Source organism: Canis aureus, chromosome 4 (assembly GCF_053574225.1).
Source record: "Canis aureus isolate CA01 chromosome 4, VMU_Caureus_v.1.0, whole genome shotgun sequence".
Taxonomy (NCBI): domain Eukaryota; kingdom Metazoa; phylum Chordata; class Mammalia; order Carnivora; family Canidae; genus Canis; species Canis aureus.
Genome location: NC_135614.1, coordinates 4611477 through 4631619, shown reverse-complemented (window position 1 = coordinate 4631619; position 20143 = coordinate 4611477). Strand labels below are relative to the sequence as shown.

General features: G+C 44.8%; 1 protein-coding gene and 1 long non-coding RNA gene across 13 annotated transcripts in view; one reads left to right on the top strand and one right to left on the bottom strand.

Moving 5' to 3' along the window:
- Positions 1-12796, top strand: part of MTR (5-methyltetrahydrofolate-homocysteine methyltransferase) — a 108629-nt gene extending 95833 nt beyond the window's left edge. For 5 of the 7 annotated variants that reach the window (XM_077894381.1, XM_077894386.1, XM_077894380.1 and 2 more), the window contains 5 exons: positions 1403-1599; positions 5357-5557; positions 6337-6529; positions 7642-7754; positions 8372-12796. In XM_077894381.1, the coding sequence (XP_077750507.1) occupies positions 1403-1599; positions 5357-5557; positions 6337-6529; positions 7642-7754; positions 8372-8458 (791 nt within the window). In that variant the 3' untranslated portion in view covers positions 8459-12796. Of the gene's footprint in view, positions 1-1402; positions 1600-5356; positions 5558-5918; positions 6263-6336; positions 6530-7641; positions 7755-8371 lie in introns of those variants that run through there. The other 2 variants (XM_077894384.1, XM_077894385.1) reach the window with 2 other exon arrangements.
- LOC144312074 (uncharacterized) lies at positions 1176-15322 on the bottom strand. 6 transcript variants are annotated; one of them, XR_013377516.1, is made up of 5 exons: positions 15206-15322; positions 10963-11085; positions 9391-9514; positions 8180-8258; positions 1176-1629 (listed from the first exon to the last, which is right to left on the bottom strand). It is a non-coding gene; the product is annotated as an uncharacterized LOC144312074 (long non-coding RNA). The 6 variants fall into 6 exon arrangements; XR_013377519.1 differs by having other exon boundaries at positions 1176-1624; XR_013377518.1 differs by having other exon boundaries at positions 9421-9514.
- Positions 15323-20143: the final 4821 nt, after the last annotated feature.

The window sequence follows — 20143 nt, the reverse complement described above, 5'->3', positions numbered from 1 at the left end:
CCCTTCCTTTCTGCTTGGCTATTCGAGACAGTGTTGGGACTTTGAAAATGAGGATGGGTGGTAAGCAAAGGGTTTGGATTCTGTAGGATGTACTGTATTGTTATCATCTCATGTGTAACTAGAGTATTGTTTACCTATTCAGCTCTTCAGTGGTTATAAGCTGCTAGATTGGTCCTTTATTTATGGGATAATTTGGCATTTTGTTTATTTCTTCTGCAATAAATGCAGATTGACCTCAGTCACAAGGCAGGCTCTGTGTTGGGCACCATGGATTAACAGAAGGTAATGGTGTGACCCTTCCCTCTGGTGCATGGCTCCTGGCTTGTACAGCTGCCAGCGATGGGCAGTTTCTGCAGAGCCCACCAAGCTCCTGCTGCAGGGCTGAGCCCAGGGCTTTTGTGGACAGGAGACATGAGGCCTCAGAATGGAGGTCAAGAGAGGCTTCCTGAGGGAGGTGGTGTTTGAAGTGCTTTTTGAAGATTAAGTGGGAAGCACTGGGCCTGGGGATATGAGATATGAGATGGGATTGGAGAAAAGGGCATCCCGGGCAGAGACAGGATGGGAAGGCACAGTCACCTGCGCCTGTTGGGGAAAGCCCAGGAGTCCACTGTGCCGAGAGCACTGGTTGGGGGAGGTGAGAAGCTAGAGTACTGATTGAGCTGATAAACTGCAAGCCCCACCCCCAGAACCTACTCCCAGAGCCATGGGGTCACAGTGGGTTAGAAAAGAGCCAGAGAAGAGCAAGGTGGAGGGGTGGGCTGCTAGGAGCATGGGATTAGGGCTGAGAGGAGCCTGACACCCGCCATGCAGCGACAACCACCCAGATGCAATGCTGAAGCCACGTAATGGGAGCTGGGCCACACTTCCCTCCACCTGTTCCACAGCCCCCAAGGCCATGAGAGGGTAGTGGAGTGATGGGTGCACGAGCAAGGTTGGTGATGGGAGGATTGGCCAGCTTTGTTTCATTCTCTGACTGTGTTGGAATCTCCAGGCTGGGCTCTCTGCCTTCTGTTGAACAGAGGCATTTAGGGCCGCTGCAGTCAGCCCAAACCCTTAATACTCAGTGCTCACAAGCACCAGTGATGTATTTGTGGGGAAAGAGGGGGACAGGAGAGGATGGCTGAGGAGGGGTAGTAGCTTCAGAAAGAAATGTTTCTTGCTGGCTATCATTGGTATTTTTAAAGATTTTATTTGTGAGAGAGAAAAAAAGAGGGAGCACAAGTGGGGGTAGAGGCAGAGGGAGAAGCAGGCTCCCTGCTGAGCAGGGGGCCCGATGCAGGACTGAATCCCAGGACCCTGGGACCATGACCTGAGCTGAAGACACACACTTAATTCACTGAGCGACCCAGGCACTTCTATCATTGCCAGTTTTTAGTGAGTTCTTACCATGTTTTCCTAATAGGCGAAGAGGCCAAAAAAGTCTATGATGATGCCCAAAACATGCTGAAAGTGCTCATCAGTCAGAAGAAGCTGCAAGCCAGGGGTGTGGTGGGGTTTTGGCCAGCGCAGAGTGTGCAAGACGACATTCACCTGTACGCAGAGGATGCAGCGCCGCAGGCCACAGAGCCCATAGCCACCTTCCATGGGCTAAGGCAGCAGGTATAGAGAGCCATGCTGACAGTGACTGTGCTACAAACAAACAAACAATATATATATATATATATATATATATGTAAATATATATATAAGAATTAAGTCACAGCTATGTATAAATGCTAGGTCTGTCCCACCTCACCCCAAATGACCACTCACAGGCCCAAGGCTGACGCATTTGTGAGGACAACAGAGAGAAGAAGCTAGTCTGGGTTGAGAGGCTGGGCCCTGGGGCACCAGCAGGAAAGGGCTGTTTGATGGGTGTTGGACAGGTGAGTGGTAAATGGTGTTACTACATCGGTGGTCACACACAGATGGACATTTCCTTGATCAAAAATAATGGGTTTGTGAATACACCTATTATTAAAATAGGCCAGTGGCTCCTTCTCTCAAGGGGAAGACAGGTGGGAATGCACCTTTCCTGAAAGTCTGAGGTGCCAGGTGCTTAGTTGGGTACTAGATGGATTGTCTTGTTGACTTTCCACACAGCCTTGTCGTAGGCAGTTTGTGTGTCCATTCTGCAGGGCAGGGAAACTGAAGGCTGATGGAGCTGGGAAGAGACCAGCCTGTCCACACCTGGTGGCTGTTCCTTCACCACCCGGGCTTCCCTCGGTGTGGTGAGAACAGGCACTTCACATGGCTGCCTGTCCTGTAGCCCTGCCTGGGAGAATGCAAAGAGCATGTGCGGGTCTCTGTAGTCGCGACGAAAAATAGCTGTCCTCATCCAGAATTGGAGCCAGAACTCACCAGAGCCATTAACAAAGAGTTGCAGTAAATTCCCCTGCAAAATTCTGTGACCGATTTTGGTCATTCAAAAGCAATAGTGTTGGGACGCCTGGGAGGCTCAGTGGTTAAGCGTCTACCTTAGGCTCAGGGTGTGATTCTGGAGTCCCAGGATTGAGTCCCCCATTGGGCTCCCCGCAGGGAGCCTGCTTCTCCCTCTGTCTATGTCTCTGCCCTCTCTGTGTCTCTCATGAATAAATAAATAAAATCTTAAACACACACACACACACACCAATAATGTTGCTTTTAATCATGCCCAACAAGTAATTTGTAATGACACAGAGTTTAACTGTAACAGCATCTGAAGGGCTTCTTAACTTGAGGACATTCAATAATATCATCATAAGACCAGGGAGGACGGCTACATCACTCCATCTGCACCCAGGCTCCAACCCCACAGAACACAAGGCAACCGGCTCCAATGTTAACATTCCCTCCTCACTAGTGAGTTGGTGACTTTTCTTTCTTTTTTTTTTTTTAATAATAAATTTATTTTTTATTGGTGTTCAATTTGCCAACATACAGAATAACACCCAGTGCTCATCCCGTCAAGTGCCCCCCTCAGTACCCGCCACCCATTCACTCCCACCCCCCACCCTCCTCCCCTTCCACCACCCCTAGTTCATTTCCTAGAGTTAGGAGTCTTCATGTTCTGTCTCCCTTTCTGTTATTTCCTACCCATTTCTTCTCCCTTCCCTTCTATTCCCTTTCACTATTATTTATATTCCCCAAATGAATGAGACCATATAATGTTTGTCCTTCTCTGATTGACTTACTTCACTCAGCATAATACCCTCCAGGTCCATCCACGTTGAAGCATATGGTGGGTATTTGTCGTTTCTAAAGGCTGAGTAATATTCCATTGTATACATAAACCACATCTTTATCCAGTCATCTTTCGATGGACACCGAGGCTCCTTCCACAGTTTGGCTATTGTGGACATTGCTGCTAGAAACATCGGGGTGCAGGTGTCTTGGCGTTTCATTGCATCTGTATGAGTTGGTGATTTTTCTTCTGCAAGTATAATTCAGGTGTCAGACTTCTGCCCTGGCCCCTCTCTCTCTCTCTCTCTCTCTTTCTTACTTTTTTTTTTCTTTTCTTTTCTTTTCTTTTCTTTTCTTTTCTTTTCTTTTCTTTTCTTTTCTTTCCTTCTTTCTTTCTTTCCTTCCTTCCTTCCTTCCTTCCTTCCTTCCTTCCTTCCTTCCTTCCTTCTTCTTTCTTTTTTCTTTCCTTCTTTTTCTTTCTTTTCTTTCCTTCTTTCTTTCTTTTTCTTTCTTTTCCTTCCTTCCTTCCTTCCTTCCTTCCTTCCTTCCTTCCTTCCTTCCTTCCTTTTTTTCTTTTTCTTTTTCTTTTTTTATTCATTTGATCATGAGAGACATAGAGGGGCAGAGACACAGGCAGAGAGAGAAGCAGGCTCCCTGTGGGGAGCCTGAAGCAGGACTCAATCTCAGGACCCCAGGATCATGATCTGAGCCGAAGAAGACAAGACACTCAACCACTGAGCTACCCAGGTGCCCCCCTGGCCTGGTTTTTACATCCAATACCATTCATGACCAGGCAGGCTGTGGCCAACTATGTTAGGACATTTAGTAGGATGACGTCTCTATGTGCATATATTGCACATTCAGGTAGCTCTTGCCGAGGAGGTGCTTTCTTCCAGTGCTCTGGAAGATTCTGCTGCAGCCTCTCATTGCTCTGGGAGTCTTCTGTCTCACTGTCGTGGCCATCTCTTTTGTGTGGGTCTCTGTGACCCATCTCTCCTTGTGGTGCTTGGAAGCTTTGTATCTCCCTCTGGCTTTTGTCAGTGGAGGATGGTTGATGGACAGAGTACAGCTTGAAAGCCGCTCCTCCCCACATAGCTGTCCATGAACTCTGTGACCTTTCTGGGGTCCATTATCAAATACCTCCTGGCCACTTAACCACGTTCTGCCTGCTGTTGGTCAGGCTATGCTTGTTTCTAGAGTCAGCAAGTAGATAGTAACTCCAAAGCCTCCAGGGTGTGGCACTCATCAACAAATTGATCAGTTCTGAGCCCTACAGAACTGCAGTCAAGAGTGGGGGTTGTGGTGTCCGACCCCCAGACCTTCTGCTGTCTGACTCTGAGCTTGCAGATCGAGCGCTGTCTCAGGTTTTCCGTCTGTGAAATGGAGCTGATGGGATCACTTACATCACAGCATTGTTGACAGCATGAAATTAGCAAATTCATGTAAAGCCCCAAGAATAGTGCCTGACATATAGTAAGCCCTCAGTAAATAGTAGTCATTAGCTCTTTATCTGCTCAGCAAGTATTTGTCAATGGTGAAATATGTATGTGACCTTATTTGTCAGTTTGGTGGCAGGAGAGAGTCTGTCACCAGCTGGAAGTGAGAAGCCGACAAGGACGGGCTCCTGGAGGTGACGCTCAGAAGCTGGACCTGCTGGATTCTCCTTGTGGTGTCAGGCCAGACCAGGGGTGTCCCCAGCTGTCTCCCGAGCCACCACTGTGGCGGGCAGCACCAGACCCAGGGCTGCTCACCACAATTCTGTTGAACTGCTTCTATGATGCTAAGTAGAGGCTTATGCATTTGGTGGATCCCTTTTGGCCATAACTTCAGGATTTAATGTTGATCTTGAATTGTGAAAAACCTTTCAGGGGAAATTTTTTTTTTATATGAATGTTTGGGGTTCCAGTTGCTAGCACAGAGCCTATAGGCATGCAGGAAATGTTCACTCAGTGTGTGCAGGAGCAAATTCAGTGGTTTCTTGACTGTTATGTCATAAGTATTTTTTTAGAATCTTACTTCATTTGTTGATTCAACAAATATTTATCAAATACTTGCTACATATCAGGTGCTCTTCCAAGTACTGGGTATAACAGTGAACAAAACAGACATCCCTGTTTGAAGCTTATATCTATCCAAAGAGCTTAGATTGCTGTCCCCTGTGTGTTGTTGCCATGTTCATGCTAATGGTCCACCTGTGCCCTCCTTGGGTTTTAAGGCCGAGAAGGACTCTGCCAGCACAGACCCCTACCACTGCCTCTCCGACTTCATTGCTCCCCTGCATTCGGGCGTCCGCGACTACCTGGGCCTCTTTGCCGTTGCCTGCTTTGGGGTGGAAGAGCTGAGCAAGGCCTATGAGCAGGAGTGTGATGACTACAGCAGCATCATGGTCAAGGCTCTGGGAGACCGGCTGGCTGAGGTAAAGCAGTGGCGCTGGGGGTGGAGCGGGGAGCCCATGACGGTGCCAGATGCTAAGCAGCCCTTGGAATCCATGTCCTGCTGTTTTTACCGAATCAGATGGGACTGGCTTTAGCATCACACACAATTTTACTTTGTTTTTTAAATTTTTATTTATTTTTTTTTTCATAACACACAATTTTAAATCAGCTCTTCTTGAGTTGCTCTCACACGTCATCTTTTGGGCAAAGGAAAGCCTTTGCCATAGTTTGTAGCTGTCCTTAGAACCATGACCCCTTCGCTGCAGTTCTGATGTCTCCCTTTGCTTATTGTGATATTTTCCTGAAGAACCTGGAAAAATCAGAGCACATTTCTATTTCCAGGCTCCTTGTTCCCATTTGCTGTCCTCCATAGATTGCTCATCTTCCTGTGTCGTGGCCAGGGTCATCTAAGCCATGGGGAGATCGCCTCTCCTTTTCCTGAGGCCAAGCAGGAGGAGCTGGCAGCTATAATCATCCCAGCTTCTCCTCATGGCCACGAGCAGAGAACGGTTTCAGTTCACAGTCCTCAAGTCCTCAGATCATTGAGTAGGCCACGTCAGAGCCCAGGCTGTGAGGCCACAAGTGGGCAGAGAGCAGCCAACAGAGCCACAGGCGAGTCAGGAACCCAGTCCGATCCCTTGTGCCCAGTTCCTCCTGGCTGTGGTTCAGGCGAGGGGGGTGCTCCAGCGGGGTCTGATGGCCAGTGGGGTTTGGGTTGGGGGAGCACCGCAGCCCACGCACACCTTGTCCTGGGCTGCAGGCCTTTGCGGAGGAGCTCCACGAGCGGGTCCGCAGGGAGCTGTGGGCGTACTGCAGCTGTGAGCAGCTGGATGTTGTGGACCTGCGGAGGCTGCGCTACGAAGGCATCCGCCCGGCCCCCGGCTACCCCAGCCAGCCTGACCACAGCGAGAAGCTCACCATGTGGAAGCTCGCCAACGTGGAACAGTGCACAGGTGTGTACCAGGAGCTGGGGAGCCCTTGTCCTCCCCTGTGCGGTTCCTAGGCCTGCTCCTCTCACAGCAGTGCACCCGGGCTAAGCATTTTAAAATAGGGAAAGGCTTAGAATGACATCCCACTGTCTCTCCTTCTAGCTGTTGATCATGGTAGTTTATATCCATGTGACTGAATGGTAGTCTTACATGCCCATGTTTAGATCAATCAGTTGCAATGAACAGTTTCTCTTAACCTGTAACAGATGAGAAGTTAGCACATCATATTGCCCACACATCTCCCTCCCTGCCCCTCATCTCCTGCTGCACGCTGCTTTAATTTCTCCATCAGTGACCTTTGCAGCCTTTAGTGACATAGGTCACGTCACCTCCTCCTTCTGCTCACAGACCGTGTCTCCCGACACTGCTTCTGTGCAACACCCACCACACCCCTCTGCTCTTCGCTTTCTTGGCCTTTACTCTTTATTAGCACAATTAACTGTTTCCATGGAACTCATCAGAAGCATGCTGTCTGTGCCCATGAGGTGGCAGGAACATCTGTCTCAGTGAGAGACTGGGGCGTTTGGATGCAGTTGGCAGGAATGGTGTGGACTCCTAGGCCTGTCAGATGCAGATTAGAGTCCTTCCCTGCCACAGACTACCTGGTGATCTTTGGCAAAGGTTTAACCCTTGCACCACTCTGTTCCCTGTCCGTGAGGTGGATGGCTTGGACTGGCTGGCCTCGGTGTTTCCTCTGAGTACTGCTGTGGGCTCGTTCTCAGGGCCCGACTATCAGTCATCCCCTAGTGGCACAAGCCTGGGGTCCAGATGGTGCTCACCTCCCAGGGCTGGCGCTCCTTATTGGAGAGGCCTGCACTGCAGAGCACGTGGAGACCTCTGTAACTGGTATTGGAGACTTGTGGTGGGGGCAGACAGACAGGCTTTGCCAGGCCTGTCCCCCTGGATTAGAGGACACTGGCCTGAATTTCTGTGTCGGGTGTCCACCTAGAAGGTGTCAGCTCATTTTCATTCACCTGTTACCTCCTAAACAAGAGTTTATTGGGTGCTACCAACCACCAGGCCCTCTGCTAGGCATGGAATGAATCTGCGTTTTTCCCCCATGTTGCTGTCTCCAGGCATTAGGTTAACAGAATCCTTAGCAATGGCACCTGCTTCAGCAGTATCCGGCCTTTACTTCTCCAATTTGAAGTCCAAATACTTTGCAGTGGGGAAGATTTCCAAGGACCAGGTAAGTTAGCTGTTTCATTGTTTATGGCTTCCCTAGATGCCTACATTGTTTGTCTTTTTTTTTTTTTAAAGATTTTATTTATTTTTCACACATGCATGAATGGGGGAAGGGCAGAGGGAGAAGCAGGCTGCCCACTGAGCCAGGAATCTGATTCCCAGGACCCTGGGATCATGACCTGAGCTGAAGGCAGACACTTAACAGACTGAGCCACCCAGGCGCCCAATGCCTGTCTTGTTTTAAGTAGAACTGTAGAACCTAATTTATTTTACATGTGAATGAGAATAAAAACAAACGGAAAGCATGACGAAATTTACCCCCAGTCTTAATTTGATTTCATCTTGTTACCCTGATTCTTTCCTCCCATTTACACCTCTAAGCCCCCAACATTCACACACTCCAGCCAGCGTCTAGCACCAGATACTTACTGCTTGTTGTTTTCTGCCCAGAGAATAAGGCAACTTGGCGAATAGATAAATATCCATCTCCATGTAACTCAATAGATTGCTATTAAGACAAGAAATGGAAGGCTTTTAATGTTTCCTGGCAAATCCTGTGGAAACTTCACTTCAGAAAGTCTTATCATTTTGGTTTGATATGCTGCTTTTAATCTTTTACAGATTGAAGATTATGCTCTGAGGAAGAACATGTCTGTGGCTGAGGTTGAGAAATGGCTGGGACCCATTCTGGGATATGATACAGAGTAACTTTTTGTTTTAATCCCTTTCTGTTATCCTCAAGGATCCCTGAAAAAATATAGTCTAGAGTGCCTTTTAAAATTAACAGCAGTAACAGCAACATGCAAGCCCGGCCGTACCTCGTTGACATTTGCTCTGCGTCAGGCTTTGGAAGACTGTCCAGTGGAACCCTGTACAGGAGCAGAGCTTTCCTATGTCCTTGGAAAGCAAGTGGCTCCTTTCTAGAGAACCTCAAATGAAGAGCAGTAACCCCCACTCTGGTGGTTTTCCACTCCAAGCTGGAGATGGAGGTCTTTTGCATTTCAAAGCAAGTCAACTTGCGTTTTTCACTTTTACTTCTGGTCCAGGAGGTCACCTATTTTTTTTTTTTTTTTCTTTCTCTTGCTCCCTTAGAAAAAAGCCTGGAACTTAGCTGAATAGAGAGATGTATCGAAAAATGTGGCCCTGTGGCAAAAGTCACACTGTGCAAAATGGGGCATTTTCATCTAAATGGTTACAACAGCAGACTCTGCCAGGGAAGAAAGTATAACTCTACTGTCCCTCTGGAAGACCTCATTTTCTAAAGTCTCCATCACATGGTTGCAGAAGGCCTGCTCTCACTGTTGATGGTTCAGAAATGCCCAAGCTGTTTGCCCTAGTGTGGTAGAACACAGTGGTATTCTAGTTTTCACATTCCCTGCCCTGAGCGGAAGCAAGGAGGTGGGGCGAGAAAGTGGCTGCTGATGGTAGTTAGCATTGTTTAGCTATTTTCTGGAGTTGAGAAACTCTCAAATGAGCTGTGGTGTCCTGTGCAGAGTTGGGCAGATGAGCAGCGTTGATTCCACTTAATTCTCCTATTTCTGCACCAACCCAACTCCTACAGTGTAGGAATGGCACATTGACTTGCTTTTAGTTATTTTGGGGGAAATGGTTAAGAACATGGGCTTTGAGGTCAAACCTACCTGGATTTACGTTTCACCTTTGCCACTTACTTGCTGTGTGACATGGGCAGATCGCTTACACTCTCCAACACTATCCTCCCGTCTGTGAAATTGGGGCAGTGATACCAGTTCCTCTGCCATGGACCTAAAGGGCAGATAAATAAGAGTTGCATGTAGGGCATGTAGTATAGGATCTGGTGCACAGGACATGCTTGCTAAATGGTAGCTTCTGTGGAGCTCAGTGGGTAGTGCCTCCAGCTCAGCACATGGGAAGCCTTCCTGGCAAGGGAAGAGATGAATGGAGACTGTGAGAAGATACCAGGGAAATGCAGGTGATGACTGGATCAACTGCACGAGGCGCTCTTTCTGGAGTAGACCCCCATTTACCCTCTGACTGGGCAGGGAAGCTACTTGTGTCATCTGAACCATTAGTGCTCATCTGCGTGACAGGCCTCGCCCTCGGTTCCCGTGGTGTAAGCTGGCCTTGCTTTTCAAAGCAGTTGTAGCAGATGAACATTCAAGTGCCTTGGAGGCAGAGGGAGAAAACATTCAGAAAAAGAACCATCTGCATTTGCAGTGGACGTACCGAGTAATGCACCTGTTCAGCCATCGCTTGCCGTCGGAATGAAGACAGCCATGTGCTTTGTGAGGTACAGTTAGCTCATGTATGAGTAAGAATGGGACTCGATTTCCCAAGATACTTAGAAGACTTCTTTCTATAGCAGGTGGTAAATTCTTCTGTGAGAAAGAGTAACCTTCTCTAAATATTTGAGTGTATCTTGTCAGGATTTACAGTTGCTAAGAGTCTCCTGATTTCATTAAGTATTCACTATCTCTTTCCTCAGCTGAGTACGTGATAGAGTGGCTTCCTTAACCGTAATTATGTCCTCCCTGCACTCAGCTGAACTCACATAGTCTGTTTTTGTTTCTCTCTGGCATGCCTTTGCAGATACCAGGTATCTGCTGTGTCCTACACCTTCTCCCCCGTACTATCCTGAACCCCGTGAAGTTAGTTTTTTACCTGCCTCTTCTGATGTCAGTGACCTCTCGAGGTTAGGTCCAGGGATCGTCATCTGCATGGGCTTGGACAATATAGACCACTTCTTTGAAACTCTCATTTACCTGCTTCCCTCTTGGCTCACTCTCTGGCTGTCCTGTGTTTTTGATAATTTCTCAGCCATTTTCATAGATTTTTATCTCCCTCCTCCCATTTAGATCCTGGTGTTCTCGGGCAGCCCGGGTGGCTCAGCGGTTTAGCACCGCCTTCAGCCCAGGGTGTGATCCTGGAGACCTGGGATCGAGTCCGGCATCAGGCTCCTGGCAGGGAGCCTGCTTCTTCCTCTGCCTGTGTCTCTGCCTCTCTCTCTCTCTCTCTCTCTCTCTCTCTGTCTCTCGTGAATAAATAAATAAAATCTTTAAAAAAAAAAAAAAAAGATCCTGGTGTCCTCAAGGGCCTGTCATTTAGTGGCCTCCTTAGTGTCTGTCATTTCAGTGGGCAGTCTCACTGAGCCAATATCCCCATCTCAGCTATGTCTTGAGGAGCACAGCATACACCAGCAGCCCCTGCCAGGAAGATAGATGAACATCTCAGACCTAGTATATCTTGTCTCATTCCTCTCAAATCGTGAAATTCAGTCATGATGAATGGTGCCACCATGCCAGCGTCAGATCTCACACTCAGCCTGGATCATCTTTGGCTTAGATTCTTACGGTTACCTGAAAAGTTAGCATATGAAAGACACACTTAGCCTACTATAGTTGGGATGGTGGTAGAGATATTTCAGGAAGGCAATGTTTAGATGAAGGCCTGACTTGAGACTTGAGGATTAAGGTGAAGAAGCAAGATAAGAACAAATGAAGAGCTATTTTTGTTCATGAACAAGAATATTAAGGATCGTACCTCCCCAAATTGATATATAGATTCAGTGCCATTTCCAACAGAAATTACAATAGAGGTTTTATTCAATGTGACAAGCAGATATTTAAATTTATATGGAAAAGCAAAGGACTGGGAATGACTGAGTGCTTCCAAATGTGAAGAGGTTACAAGGTAGTAATTTCTGTTGTATGTGGTACAGAGGTAGGAATTCTGAGCAGTGCCATGAAACGAGGAGCCTGCAGAATAACCAGTGCATGCTTTGACCTTTAAGAACGGCAGAGGTGGCATGGTGCATCCAGGAGGACGGGCAAGGTGACCCCATATGTGGTGCCGGAACAATGTGTATTCAAAGGGAAAAGGTGAAATTTGATTTCTGCCTCACGTGTTAATCCAACAGTCAGTTCCAAATATATTAAGTTCTTAAATACAAAAAAAAAAATTTTTTTCCCCTCATGGACAAGCCTTAGAGCAGGAAAGAATCCCTCGAGACAGAAAGGACTAATCATAAAAGAAAAGATGATTAGACCAGCTGTTTTTTAAGACTGATGTTAAGCTAATAAACAATTTAAGGCAGCAAAAATACAAGCCATGACTTGAGATATTTGTAATACACTTAATTGACAAAGGGTTAGTAAGCAGAATAGGTTTAAGAAAAAATAACTCTGGACAGAATTAGACTGGAAAAGGCATTTCACAGAAGAGGAAATACACATGGCTTATAAAAAAGGTGTTTGACAGCATTGGCAATCAGGGAAATATGAATTGAGACCACAGTGAGATCCTATTTTACATCTGTAAGTTTTGCAGAAATTAAGGAGCTTGACGAGATGGATCCCAAAGAAGTCTGTGAGGACTTGCATGATACGGGCATGTGAACAGACACCTCTGCTTCAGAAAACAACTCCACCTCCCAAAGTTGAACTCTTGCATACCTTGGGATCTGGCTTACCACTCGGACTCCCGCTTGAGTATTAACAACCTTGCACACGTGTACCAGGAGGTGTGGGTAACAATGTTCGTTGTAACATCTTCATAATAGTCAATAACCGGAAAACCCGAAATGTCCATCTGTCTGTAGGAGAATGGATAGATAGGTATATTCCACGCTAACGGGCATTATTCAGGAGTGGAAATGAATGGACTGCAGCTGTACTGGACGATAAGAATGAATCTCAGGAAATACAAGAACTAAAGCAGGCTCCAGGAGAGCATGTGCTATGATGCTATTTTTATTGAGCTCATAAACAAGCAAAACCAAAGAATATATTGTCTAGCCATATGTAAACCGTAAAACTATGTTGTAAGAAAAAGAAGCAACAATAAACCAAAATTTAGTAGAGTAATTAACCCTGATAAGGTTAATTACTGAGCAGATCGTAGAGGAACACATAGGTGGATGCAGGTTATTAGTAATACTCTGGCTCTTGGGCTGTATGATAGGTTTATGGCTATTTGTTATATTATGCTTTATAACAGGGTCATACCTATTATTACATGTATTTAATGTCTGTATTAAGTATATTTTAAATAAAGAATAATTAGCAAAAATCTGGGATGGTGGCTTTGTATCTGATATTGTGTGTGTCAAATAGTTATTTTTCAGAAAGGAAGGACGTTTCAGCTAGAGCAAACAGCAGCGGGGCAGGAGGGTGCCTTGTGTCTGGGCCGCAGTACCCCAGGATGAGGGCCAGTGTGGCTTTGCGTGTTGGGCTTTGGTGAATGAGTGCACCCAGTACCGCTTGCTACTGCACAGAATATAGGAGGGGAAAAGAGATGAGTTTGGGACAAATTTGACACAACTGAATATGGACAGATACATGACTGGAATTTAGGAAGACTGGCCTTAAAATAGGGAGGCTTCAGTGTGAAGATGGAAGCCAGGCCACAAGCATGGACAGGACAGCTTGTGGAGAACATGAGAAGGGAACCCAAGACAGCTGGATTCCAGGAACGGGGTGGGAGGGCAGCTCTCTAGGGAAAGAACACTGGGAGAATCCATGTCAGGTGGTCTGAGGGGGGGGGGCGCAGTTGCAGCATCATCGGAGGGTGTGGGGACCGTTGGCAGACATGGCGGGTTGAGGATTGAAGGGGAGGGGAGGAAGTTGTCTGTTATTTAATGAACATTAGGTGTTGAGTTTGGTAAGTTATATATTTTGGATACTGGCCCTTTATCTGAATGTCATTTGCAAATATCTTCTCCCATTCCGTAGCCTGCCTTTTAGTTTTGTTGTTTCCTTCACTGTGCAGAAGCTTTTCATTTTGATGTAGTCCCAATAGTTTGTTTTCGCTTTGTTTCTTTTGCCTTAGGAAGCATAGCTCTTAGAAGTTGCTACAGCCAAGGTCAAAGAGGTTGCTGCTTGTGTTCTCCTCTAGGATTTTGGATTCCTGTCTCACATTTAGGTCTTTCATCCATTTCAAATTTATTTTTGTGTTGGTGTAAGGAAGTGGCCCAGTTTTATTCTCTTGTACCTTGCTCTCCAGTTTTCCCTACACCATTTGTTGAAACTCAACACCCAAAAAACAAATAATTCAATTAAGAAATGGGCAGAAGACATGAATGTGCATTTTTCCAAAGAAGACCTCTAGAAAAAAAAAAAAAAAAGAGAAGAAGAAGAAGAAGACATCTAGATGGCCAAAAACACATGAAAAGATTCTCAACATCTACTCATCATCAGGGAAATACAAATCAAAACCACAATGAGATACTACATCACACCTGTTAGAATAGTTAAAATTAACAATATAGGAGAAAACAGATGTTGGTGAGGATACAGAAAAAGGAGATGAACCCTCTGGCACTGTTGGTAGGAATGCAAAGGAGTGTGGCCACTCTAGAAAACAGCACGGAGGTTCCTCAAAAAGTTAAAAGTAGAACTATGTAGGATCCAACAATTACTCTACTAGATGTTTACCGAAAGGATACAAAAATACTGATTTGGAGGGGTACATGCATCCTAATATTTATAGCAGCATTATCAACAATAGCCAAACTATGGAAAGAGCCCAAGTGTCCATCAACTGATGAATGGATAAAGAAGATGTGAGATATACACACACACACACACACACACACACACACACACATATAAAATGGAATATCAGTCATAAAAAATGAAATCTTTCCATTTGGAATGACATGGATGAAGCTAGAGTGTCTTTTGCTAAGTGACATAAGTCAGAGAAAGACAAATACTATATGATTTCACTCATGTTGAATTTAAGAAAGGAAACCGGTGAACATAGCGGCAGGAGCGGGGGAATACAAACCAAGAAACAGACTTAACTATAGAGAACAAACTGAGGGTTGCTGGGAGGTTGGGGTGGGGAGATGGGTTAAATGGGTGGTGGATACTAAGGAGGGCACTTGTGATGATCACGGAGTGTTGCATGTAAATGGTGAATCACTAAATTCTCCTGAAACTAATATTATACTATATATTAACTAACTAGAATCTAAATAAAAACTTGGAACAACAAACAAAATAATGTTGGAGTGGTAGGTAGAATGGAAAGAATATTTTAAGCTAAGGGCTTTTATGCCAAGGGGGAATAGAAGTTAAGAGGGTTACAAAGTGCAAAAGTAAAAAAAAGTACATGTCTTTCACCTAAGTCCAGAGAGCCTGGACTTCCATCTACCAGTCCCCATGATTTAACCTGAGAGTTGTCCCTACCCTCCCTTTTTCTGAAACATCACATCCAGTTGGTTGCCATACTCTGACCATTTTACCCACTGAATACCTCTTTAGTCCCTCTCTCTCCTACCCTGCCCAGGCTTAGATTCTCATTTCTCCTCGGGACTCAGTCTGCTGGGTGGGTTTCCTGGCCTCCTACGGCGTCCTCCGGTGAGCTTTCTGAAACTTTACGCCCACCTCTATCCTGCTGCCCAGATCAGATGTCTGTCTTGCCTAGGAAATGTCCAAAGGCCTTACACATTCACAGAGCCTTCCGCATACTCACTCTACATGCTCTGAAGGAGGTGTCTGCCCATGTCTTTTCTCTCGGTGTAACCCCACCCCACCTCCACCCATGGACTTCAGACGCTCAACTCCCTGAAAGCCACGTGACCTCTCTTCCTGTCTGCCAATAGAACCTTGCATACTTCCCACTGCTGTCATGGCAACAGAATAATCTACTTCCCCACTAGACTGTGATTCTTTTTTTTTTTTTTTTTTTTTTTTTGAGATTTTTATTTATTTATGAGAGACACAGGCAGAGGGAGAAGCAGGCTCCCTGTAGGGGACTCAATCCCAGGACCCCAGGATCATGTCCTGAGCCAAAGGCAGACGATCAACCACTCTGCCACCCAGGTGGCCCTAGACTGTGATTCTTGAGGGCAGATTTGAAAGCTTATTCATCTTTATATTTGCATGTCTAAAATAGAGCTCAATTCCTGATAGGTGCTCAGTAAAGGTTGGTTTGAGTTGATGAGCCGATTCTCTCAGGGGGATAGTAGTTTGTAGGGAGAGAATTCTATGAAGCTCCGTGAGGACAGAAGCCAAGACTCACCAACTGGGCTCAGAACCCCCAGAGCCTAGCCTGGCACCTGCCATGTAGTTCACTACATAAAATGTTTATTAAGTGAGCGAGGGTAAAGCCTTGATTATTTTCTCTTGTTCAGAAGCACACTGGGACATAAAAGCCCTAGCACCCTAACACCCAGCTTCAGGATTTCATATTAAAAGAAATAGCCCTGTTGATATTCTCTTTATTGCTCCATGAAGGCAGCACATCGACAGCCCTGCTAGAAAAGCCACCTCACTTCATAGCTTACTTGCTACAAATCAGCTGGATGAATTGTTAGATTAAAGGACGCAAAGTATATTTTAATTCCGTGTGTGTGTGTGTGTGTGTGTGTGTGTGTGTGTGTGTTGAAGTAACATGCTAGTACATGCAGTGAAAATGTCCAAAAGGGCACCCACACATTCTTCAGTGGTTACTTCTGGGGAATGGGACTGGGGGGCCAGGGATGAGGGAGTCATGGTTGGGGTATGGCGCATTTTTTCTGCACTGTTGCTTCAGTTTTACAACAAGCATCTACTGCTGTACTTAAAAAAAGATTAGCTTGGCAACAGACCCAGCTTGAAATAGATGCTACTTTGAATAATTTGAGTAAAAAGTTAGGATTTAAATCAATTAAGTCCCAAACTTGGTCCCATTTCTCAACACATGGAATATCTAATTCCCTTTACATCGTCCCTTCTTTGAATGTGATTTTCAAAGCTATCTTTTGCCTCGTCCTTTGCTTTTTAGTATTATTATAGCTTTTGGAGACTCACAAAACAAGTGATTTCTGTAATTGTTGCTTAGAAAAGGATTGGATTAAATGATTTTTGAGATCCTTTAGATTAGATATTGCACAAAATGGAAGAAGCAAGCACCGGACTGATGAAAGATGCTTATCACAGTCTCTGCCTTCCATTATGGGTTACATACAGCAACCTGTAGCATATGAAGGTCATGGCCACTGAGAAAGGAACTTTGAACTTTTTACAATCCTGTTTGTTCTTTTACCCAGGCAGAAACTCAGAAGAGAGAAAAGTGACATTTCCTTCCAAATTATATGAAGGATTTCAATGCTTACCTGTGTTTAATCATGTGGCATTGCTTATCCTATTATAGAAAAGAAGAGCCATTTATTTTGTACTGAAGACATACAGTAAAAACCTGGGGAATCGAGTTGTGTTGCTGGATAGTGCTAAATATCATTAATTAAAAATATATTTTTTTAATTTTTATTTATTTATGATAGTCACACACAGATAGAGAGAGAGAGGCAGAGACACAGGCAGAGGGAGAAGCAGGCTCCATGCACCGGGAGCCCGACGTGGGATTCGATCCCGGGTCTCCAGGATTGCGCCCTGGGCCAAAGGCAGGCGCCAAACCGCTGCGCCACCCAGGGATCCCTAATTAAAAATATTTTGATGTGATAGATTGTTCTTTAATTCTGTTGAAATGAGCACATCAAGAAAATGTGAAGAATTTCAGGGAAAGACATCTGAGTGTTAAAAATGCTTGATTATTTTTTAAAATATTGCAACTCTTGAGAAAAGGCAGCAGTTAGCTCCAAAACACTTTTGCTTATGTAAAGCCTTCTATTCAGTCATCTGCTTGATTCTTGCATTGCTATGGGCAGGTTGTAACATATCTGCTTTGAAACTATTCAGGAAGTTAAAGTATAGGAAAGACAAGTGAGAGGTTGGTCACTAGGAGAGCCAGGGTCAGTCCTTGGTTTGCAGAATCCCATTTCCCTCCAACATGTCTTCAAATTAATTAAAATTTGAATAAAGTTAGGGATCAAATATTAGTGAATATATTCCTCACCCCCACCCCCAAATTGGTGAGTTACGATAAAAGGAAAGAGACCGGTACAGTTTTAAGTTTTGAGTATATCTGTCAAGACTATCTGTTGGGGGCAGCCTTGGTGGCGCAACGGTTTAGCGCCGCCTGCAGCCCGGGGCGTGATCCTGGAGACCCTGGATCGAGTCCCACGTGGGGCTCTCTGCGTGGAGCCTGCTTCTCCCTCTGCCTGTGTCTCTGCCTCTCTCTATCTCTCTGTGTCCCTCATGAATAAATAAATAAATAAAATCTAAAAAAAAAAAAAAGACTATCTGTTGGCAAATTGAATTTAAATAAAATGTTTTTAAAAATTAAAAAAAGGATGAAACGATGTCATTTATAACCTAAAAGGAATTATGCTAATTGAAATAAATCAGAGAAAGACAAATACCATACAATTGCATTCATATGTGGATTTTAAGAAACCAAACAAACTGGCAAAGGGTAGGAGGAATGAGAGAAGCAAACCCAAGAAACACACTCTTACCTATAGAGAATAATCTAATAAAAACTTGAGGAAGGTGAGGGGGGATGGGGAAAACAGGAGATGGGGATGAAGGAGGGCACCTGTGATGAGTACCAAGCATTATATCCAAGTGTTGAATCACTATGTTGTACAACTGAAACTAATATTATACTGTGTTAACAAGCAGGAATTTAAATAAAACTTTAAAAATTAAAAAAAAAGTTTTGAGTGTATCTTAGCTTGACATAGGGATGAGTTTGGGTATAGTTCTCTTTTATAGTTAGAAAAACAGGGGCACCTGGGTGGCTCAGTTAAGCATCTGCCTGCAGCTCAGGTCATGATCTCGGGGTCCTGGGATGAAGTCCCGTATCAGGCTCCCTGCTCATTGGGGAGTCTGTTTCGTCTCCCTCTCTCTCTCTCTAAAATAAAGAACTTTTAAAAATTTGAGAAAACTCATCAATAAGCTGAAAATGATTTAAAAACGTGTTCATGTTTCACCTTCTGTGCCTTATTAGCCAGCGGACCAGATGAGTTGAAAAGCCCTATGAAACTTCTCCATCTGCCTAATTGACCATTGAGAAGAAACTGGCAAAAACAAACCTTTACCAGAAAGTCAGATGCAAAGAGCCATGGCACCTAACTGTTTGATGAGGTGCTCCAGGGAAGGAGAGCATTTGCAGTACTTGATGCCAGAACCAAAAATTTAGAAATTCTGTCAGGTGCTTTGTAGGAACTTAATTTGTGAGGTGGATGAAATCATACTAGAGGCTTGAGCACCAAGAAACCAGCTAGGAAGGGAGGTAAGTCAGACCGAGAAAGAAATACCAACGTGATCTCACTTGTATGTGGAATCTAAAAACTGAACTTGTGGAAACAGTAGAATGATGGTTACCAGGAACTGCGGAGTGGGGGTGAGGACTGGGGAGATATTGTTTCATAGTATAAACTTACTATGAGTTATGAGATTTAACACAAAGCATAGTGATTATAATCAACAATACTGTATTATAAACTAGTTCTAAGAGACCAATAAAAAAGAAATGATACATGGTAAAGGTACTAGCTAAGTTACTGTAATATATTGTAATATATAAATGTATCAAACCAATGCATTGTGGCGCTTAAGCTTATACAATGTTACGAGTCAGTTATATTTCAACAATAATAATAAAAACAGCTAGGACTCCCTAGAGCTTTTCCAGACACATTCAGAGATTTGCTATATCTGTTCCATGTAAAGAAAGAATTGAGCAGAAACAAATCTGATGCATCCATCAGTGGCCTTTCCAAAACCTACTACTCAGTGATCACTGATGTTCATAATGGTGAGTCACAAGCATTGCAGTATTCCTGCAGTGCCTTCTGAATCATCAAAGACTCGTTAAAATTCACTATAACTTCGGCATTAAGTACATTTTCCCGGGGGCGGGGGGATTACTCTATCTGAAGGTTGGCCACCCAACTATGAGAAGCCTGATCCCTCTCCCTTAACGAGAACACAGACTATGAAGTGTTCTTCCTCCTCCCATTATGTCAGATAACAGAGTATCTGTTATCACTCTGCAGCCAAAGAGCCCAGCCTGGTATTGTTTGAACTAGTCAGAGGGGGCTGAAGTGCAGGAGGTTCATCAGAGTAAATGTAAAGATGCAGAAGAAATGCAGTTACAGAATGAGGGAGTGTGTCGTGACAAGGATGTCAGCACAGACCCTGGGAACTTTAGAGGCTGGTGCATGGCAGGGTTGAGTCACTTAGTGCCGTTGGCACTGAGGGGGAAGGAAACTGCTAATTTGGGATGGTTTGTATCAGATTAGCAGAGGTATCTGACTTAAGAAAGCAGAGTAATTACTGGGTTTTGTTTAGTGACAAGTTTATTGGGTTTGCATGCCACCTTTAAATTTTTACTCACAAAGTGTGCAGGGTTGGAGGGGATATGGAAAGTTGAAATTTCTGGATGGTGGGAAGTGAGGGTAAATTTTTGAAAGGGTTTGGTGATAGAAGTAGCAAACATTGGTGGGATTATTTGGGAGGAGGAGAAAGGACTTTACCCAAATATTTTCCTACCAGCATTAGAGGGATAGAGCCTGCTGGTAGG